Source organism: Mastomys coucha, unplaced genomic scaffold (assembly GCF_008632895.1).
Source record: "Mastomys coucha isolate ucsf_1 unplaced genomic scaffold, UCSF_Mcou_1 pScaffold21, whole genome shotgun sequence".
In the NCBI taxonomy this organism is placed as follows: Eukaryota; Metazoa; Chordata; class Mammalia; order Rodentia; family Muridae; genus Mastomys; species Mastomys coucha.
The window spans coordinates 95900949-95907475 of record NW_022196904.1 but is presented as its reverse complement, the minus strand read 5'-3'; the positions used below and the strand labels follow the sequence as shown (position 1 = coordinate 95907475).

At 40.3% G+C, this 6527-nt stretch overlaps 2 protein-coding genes across 2 annotated transcripts in view; both read right to left on the bottom strand.

The window, feature by feature from the left end:
• Window positions 1-6527, bottom strand: part of LOC116100809 (olfactory receptor 10A5) — a 59709-nt gene that overhangs the window by 18206 nt on the left and 34976 nt on the right. The gene's annotated exons all lie outside the window — the stretch shown is intronic.
• Window positions 757-1833, bottom strand: LOC116100812 (olfactory receptor 2D3). The gene has a single exon (XM_031384543.1). It carries the CDS (start codon window positions 1751-1753, stop codon window positions 809-811), a length of 945 nt encoding a protein of 314 aa, XP_031240403.1. The 5' UTR covers window positions 1754-1833; the 3' UTR covers window positions 757-808.

Here is a 6527-nt window from a genome sequence, read left to right as displayed (position 1 = left end):
CATGTAGTTTCAATGGTCTTGTGAGGTGATAAGACCATACATACAGTATGTGGTATGTAAATTGAAGTGTGGTGGTGGGGACTCCCATCTATGCAGTTGTGAGGAAGTGATTCATGCTAGGTCAGACATATTAGTGATGTGATTGCTTGTGGGCCACCCAGACTCCCCAAAGTAATATTTCACTCGTGCGCATAAATGAGCACAGAAGAACTCATGTTACACTTTTATGGAACTCAAATTGGGCAGGAGCTGATACAGAAGCCATGGAGGGGTGTTACTTACTAACTTGTTCTTCATGGCTTGCTCAGCCTGCTTCTTTATAGATCCTAGGACCACCAGCCTAGGGGTTATCCATACAATGGGAAGGGCCATCCCTTAGTACTAATTAAGAGAATTCTCTACAGGTTTGTCTACAGCCAACCCTTACAGGGGAAATTTCTCAATTGAGTTTCCCTCCCCTCAGATGATAAGAACCATGTCAAGTTGCCACTGACATAAAACTAGCCAACACACTGAGATTTGAGGCACATCCCAGCAGATTTGGCTATGCTTATGCCTAAATTGGGTCCAAGGTAGATTAATTAACTATGTACTCATTGAAATAGTACATTTCACCTCTCGTAATCAAAAGACAACCAAGTTTTATACCTTTGTCCCTTTTGCTTTGTCTTAGAGTGGTCACCATTTCCACAAAGTGTTCTTCTGTTTCACAGTTCTTCCTGAAATGACTTACTTAATAACTGCATTGAAAAAAATCCTGCTCCATGTTTAAAGATGTTACCATGGTGATAAAAACCAGACCCACAGCTCATTGCTTCTGAAAGAAGGCCACTCTTGCAGCCAGTCTCCTAAAGGCACTTTTGACATCCTTGTTCCTCAGACTATAAATTATGGGGTTCAGCATGGGAGTCACCACTGTATAGAATACAGACATTATCTTATCCTGTTTCTTTCTGGCTTTGGTGTTTGGCTGCATATAGTTAAATATTGCAGACCCATAGAAGAGGACAACAACAACAAGGTGGGATCCACAGGTTGAAAACACCTTGAGTCTCCCTTCTCCAGACTGCATCTGGATCACAGTGGAGATGATGTTCCAGTAGGAGGTGAGGATGAGGGAGACAGGTGCTAGAAGGATTACCACGCCCATTGCAAAGATGGCCATTTCTGTGCTGTAAGTATCTGCTGAAGCCAGCTTCAGGAGAGCAGGAAGTTCACAAAAGTAATGACTGACTATGTTCTGCCCTCGATAGGGAAGATGGAAGGCAACAACAGTATCTACCAAAGATACTAGGAGCCCACTGGCCCAGGACCCTAGGACCAACTGTAGGCATAGTTGTTGGGTCATGATGGTGGAGTAGTGCAGTGGCTTGCACACAGCCACATACCGGTCATAGGACATCACTGCTAGAAGTGCACACTCTGTACACCCAACCTGAAGGGAGACGATTACCTGTGTCACACAGCCCCAAAAGGAAATAGTTTTCCTTTTTACCAGGAAGTGGGACAGCACCTGAGGAACAATACTATTTGAGAAACACAGATCTGCAAAAGAAAGATTTCTAAGAAAAAAGTACATGGGAGTGTGGAGTCGAGAATCCATGAGGATGAGGATAATGATGAGCAGGTTTCCAAGTACCGTCAGAATGTAAATGATGAAGAAAAGAATGAACAGGAGGATCTGAGTCTCTACATCTTGTGAAAGGCCCATCAACAAAAACTCATCTACAAAGGTCTGGTTTTTTCTTCCCATTGGGATGTTTTTGTATTTACCTGTTTGTCAGAAACAATAAGAAGACAGTATGATTGAGTTCATGACCTTCAGTCATATAGAAGGGGTAGTTCTAGGGTTTTATATTTTTCTGTCTAACATGTTCTAATTAACATATATGATTATTTTTATTCTAATTGTTTGTTTGCAGTGTACAATAGCCGTATCTCCCACCCTCCAAATCCTTCTTATAACCATTGCTGTTTTTTTTTAAATTAAGACCACTGCTGTTTTTTAAATAGATAAAATGCAATATAGTTTAAATCCTCCTGAGAGAGCTGGAAATATGGTTCTGATGTTAGGAGAACTCTCTGCTCTTCCAGAACAAGCAGATTCACTTCTCAGCACCTGCATGACAGCTTATAAATGACTTTATCTTTTGTTTGAGAGAATATGCTGCCCTCTGCTGGTCTCTGAAAGCACTAGGCACACAGGTGGTGCACAGACATAAATGCAGACAAAACTATTCATAGGCATTAAGAAAGAAAATGAAAGTCTCTCTGCCTTGTTTTGACTGGAGGGTTAGAGGTTATATATGAAAAAAGAAAAACCAACTTAAATTTTTATGATGCATGAAACAATTGTTCATGAAACAATGAAGAAAATATGAATTGCACTTGTGATATATGTGGAAAGGTGTTTGTGAAATAATAGCATGATTATGACAGTATTGGAAGAGAACATTTGAGGGAGATGCTAGATAAAAGCGACATTCAACACATGTCAAAGACAATATAGACTAAGTCCAAGAATGGCATTCCAAAGAGCATGCTCAGACTATGAAGAAGAGATTGTGGTGTGCAAAGTGTGCAGTCAGTAGGCCAAATAGTAAGGAGTTATTAAAGAAATTTATCTACACTATAGTAGTTCAGGTAATAGTATCTCGGTGGAATTAATAGCTAATTCACAATCAAACTCAAGAATAGTTTCGGGATAATACTTATGGATCAGTAGGATTAATATAGTGAAAATGGTCATCTTACCAAAAGCAATCTACTGATTCAATAAAATTCTCATCAAAATTCCAACACAGAGATTGAAAAACTTCATATGGAAAAATAAAAACCCAAGGATAGTCAAAACAATCTTATATTGTAAAAGAACTTCTGTAGGGATCACCACCCATGACCTCAAGTTGTATTACAGAGCATTAGTAATAAAACTGTATGGTGTTGGTATAGAAACAGACATGTTGTTCAATGGAATCAAATTGAACAAATGGTGCTGGTCTAATTAGATGTCTGCATGTAGACAAATGGAAATAGATTCATATTTATCACCCTGCACAAAACTCAAATCCAAGTGGGTCAAAGACCTCAACATAAAACCAGATACACTAAATCTAATAGAAAAGAAAGTGGGGGAACAGCCTTAAACATGTTGGTACAGGAGAAAACTTCCTGAATAGAAAATTAGTGGCTCAGGCTCTAAGATCTAGAATACAGTCAATAGGACAAAATGGCAGCCTATAGATTGGGAAAAGATTTTCACCAACAGTACAGCCAACAGAGGGCTGATATCCAAAATATATAAAGAACTCAAGAAGTTAGACACTTTAATGTCTGGTTTTGTGTCAACTTCACACAAGCTGGAGTTATCACAGAGAAAGTAGCTTCAGTTGAGGAAATGCCTCCATGAGATCCAACTGTAAGGCATTTTCTCAATTAGTGATCAAGAGGAGAGGCCCCCTTGTGATTAGTACCATCCCTGGGCTGGCAGTCTTGGGGCCTATAAGAAAGCAAGCTGAGCAAGCCAGAGAAAGCAAGCCAGTAAGGAACATCTCTCAATGGCCTCTGCATCAGCTCCTGCTTCCTGAATTGCTTGAGTTCCAGTCCTGACTTCCTTTGGTGATAACAGCATGTGGAAGTAAGCCGAATAAACCCTTTCCTCCCCAACTTGCTTCTTGGTCATGATGTTTGCGCAGGAATAGAAACCCTAACTAAGACAGACATCAACAAACCAAATAACTCAATTAAAAGTGGGTTACAAAGCTAAACCGAATTCTCAACAGAGGTATCTCGAATGGCCAAGAAGCAACTAAAATAATGTTCACCATCCTTAGTCATAAAGAAAATGCAGATCAAATGACTCTGAGATTCCACCTTATACCCATCAGAATGGCTAAGATCAAAACTCAAGTGACAGCACATGGTGATGAGGATGTGAAGCAAGGGGAACACTATTTCATTGCTAGTGGGAGTGCAAACTTGTACAACTACTCTGGAAATTAGTTTGGCGGTGTCTCAGAAAACTGGGGGTAGTTTTACCTCAAGACTCAGCTTTACAACTCCTGGGCATATACTCAAAAGATGCCTCACTATACCACACGGACACTTGCTCAACTATATTCATAGAAATTTTATTCATAATATCCAGAAACTGGAAAGAACCTAGATGTCCCTCAACAGAAGAAAATGTGGTTCATTTATACAATGGAATACTACTCAGCTATTAAAAACAAGCACATCAGGAAATTCGAAGGCAAATGGATGAAACTAGAAAATAGCATCCTGAGTGAAGTAAACCAGGCCCCAAATGACATGCATGGTATGCACTAACTTGTAAGTAGTCATTAGCCAATAAAGTGCAGGGTAACTGTGCTACAATCCACAGACTCAAAGAAAATAATAAGGTCCCAAGGGAGAATATTCCTTAGAAGAGGAAACAAGATGGTCCTTAGAGGTGGATGGAGGGAGGGAACTGGGTAGAAGAGGGGATGAGGAAGGGAATGGGGATGGTGATCAGGTGTAGGGGGGAGAGCTGAGATTGATAATGGAAATATGTCATGGGTATCTCTGGGAGTAGCTAGAAGCCTGGGACTGGGAGTAGGGTATAGGGAGTTTATAGGGGTGAGCCTAGCTGAGATTCCTACTAGAAGGGGATATAGAGACTGAAGTGGCCACCTCTTGTAGCCAGAGGAGGGAGAAAGACATCAATTTATCCACAAAACCATAACCTAAAATTTTTTCTTGCCTACAAGATGTACAGGGATAAAGATGGGCTAGAGACCGAGAGATCAGCTAACCAATGACTGCCCCAACTTGAGATCCATCCCACATGAGAGAGACAACTCCTTACACTATTAATGATACTTTGCCATGCTTGAAGACAGGACCCTAGCATAACTGTCTCCTGAGAGGCTACAATCAGCATCAGATGGAGGCAGATGCAGGGACTCACAGTTAGACAAAAGGTGGAGGATGGGGAGTCTATTGGAAGAGTAGGGAATAGAATTGAGCAAGCCAGGTGGGTCAAGGACACCTTAAGAAGACCCACAAAGTCAACTAACCTGGGAGCATGGGGGCTCATAGAGGCTGGGCCACCAACCAAGGAACATGCACATGGGCTGGACCTAGGCACCCCTACACATTTGTTGCAAATGTGAAGTTTGGTCTTCATGTGGGACCCATAACAAGTGGAGCCCAGTTGGACCTCAGTGGGAAAGGATGTGCCTAGTCCTGCTGGGACTAGATGTCCTAGGGTGGGGTGATATCCAAGCGGAGCTTCCCCTTCTCGAAGGAGAATGAGAGGGGCAATGAGAGGAGGAATTTGTAAGTGTAGGACTGGGATGTAAAGTGAACAAAAATGAATTGCTGGAGGAAAAGAAAGTTTGGGAATAAATGATAAAAGAAAAATGATAAAGGATTATTAAACCAATAAGGAAACAACATATTAAAAACAGCTATCTGATTAGAAACAAAAATTTCTTAAAATCTACTCTTCTCCAAAACTTAGATGGATACAAAACAAAGAATAAAACACCTTATAATAGATTAAAAAATAAAAACATTTTTTAAATATTTGAATGTGAAAGGTTTTTAGGGTATTGAAAAGCATAACCATTAAATTAAGATTGCTATATTGTACCACATAGCAGCTTAACAGTGAATTATTGATTAAATACTATATATAAAATCTAGTTACTATATTAAAGGGCTTTTAAAAATCAAGAATAAAAGAGCTCTTCATTAGGAAAGATGGAAAAAAATGAGCCCAGTCGGTAGAGTGCTTGCTTTGTAAGTACAAGGGCCTGAGTTACATCTACAGAGTGCACATAAATAGTTCAGGCATGGTGGTGCACACTTGTAATCCCAGCATTGATGATGCAGAACAAGGCAGATTCCTGGGGCTCGCTGCCAGTCAGCCTTATCTACTTGACCAGTTCCAGCTAGTATATGCCAGGGATACTTTGGTTTCTCCCTTCACAGTGCTGGGACTACAAGCCTGTGTCACCACATCTGGCATAAATTTTCTTGTTTTCTAGGGATAGAACTCCAGTCTTTATACTTCCAAGGCAAGCAATTTATTGGCTGATGTATTTCCCCTTCCCAGGAAAAGAACTTTTAACAAGCAAGTCACAGAAGAAATACAAATGACAAAAGGACTGATCATGTAAAGAATCAACTCATCCTCATGTAGAACTATAGGAATACAAATTGAAGTAACAATTAGCTCTTCTTTCTGTCTTACCAGATAGGCAGAAGCAAAGTAGAATAAAGTCACCCTCTAGCATGAATATTAGTAAAATATCTCTCAAAGGAGCTTGAAAATGTAAGAAATCATAAAGTGAATGTTCCCTAGTAAAGATTATATGGAGTGAGGTAACCCAGACCCAGAATGACAACTGTTGTATGTTCTCTCTCAGCTGAGGTTCCAACTCCCTATCTTTAGATATGAGTGAGTAACCTGCATTAACTGCAGAAACTCAAAAAGTAAAAAGTGACCATTTCTGGGGTGGGTGTAGGAGGGGTGGGTG

What these genes read in the sequence shown, in the direction of transcription:
- LOC116100812 (XM_031384543.1), bottom strand. Translation starts at nt 1,753, where the DNA reads ATGGGAAGAAAAAACCAGACCTTTGTAGATGAGTTTTTGTTGATGGGC.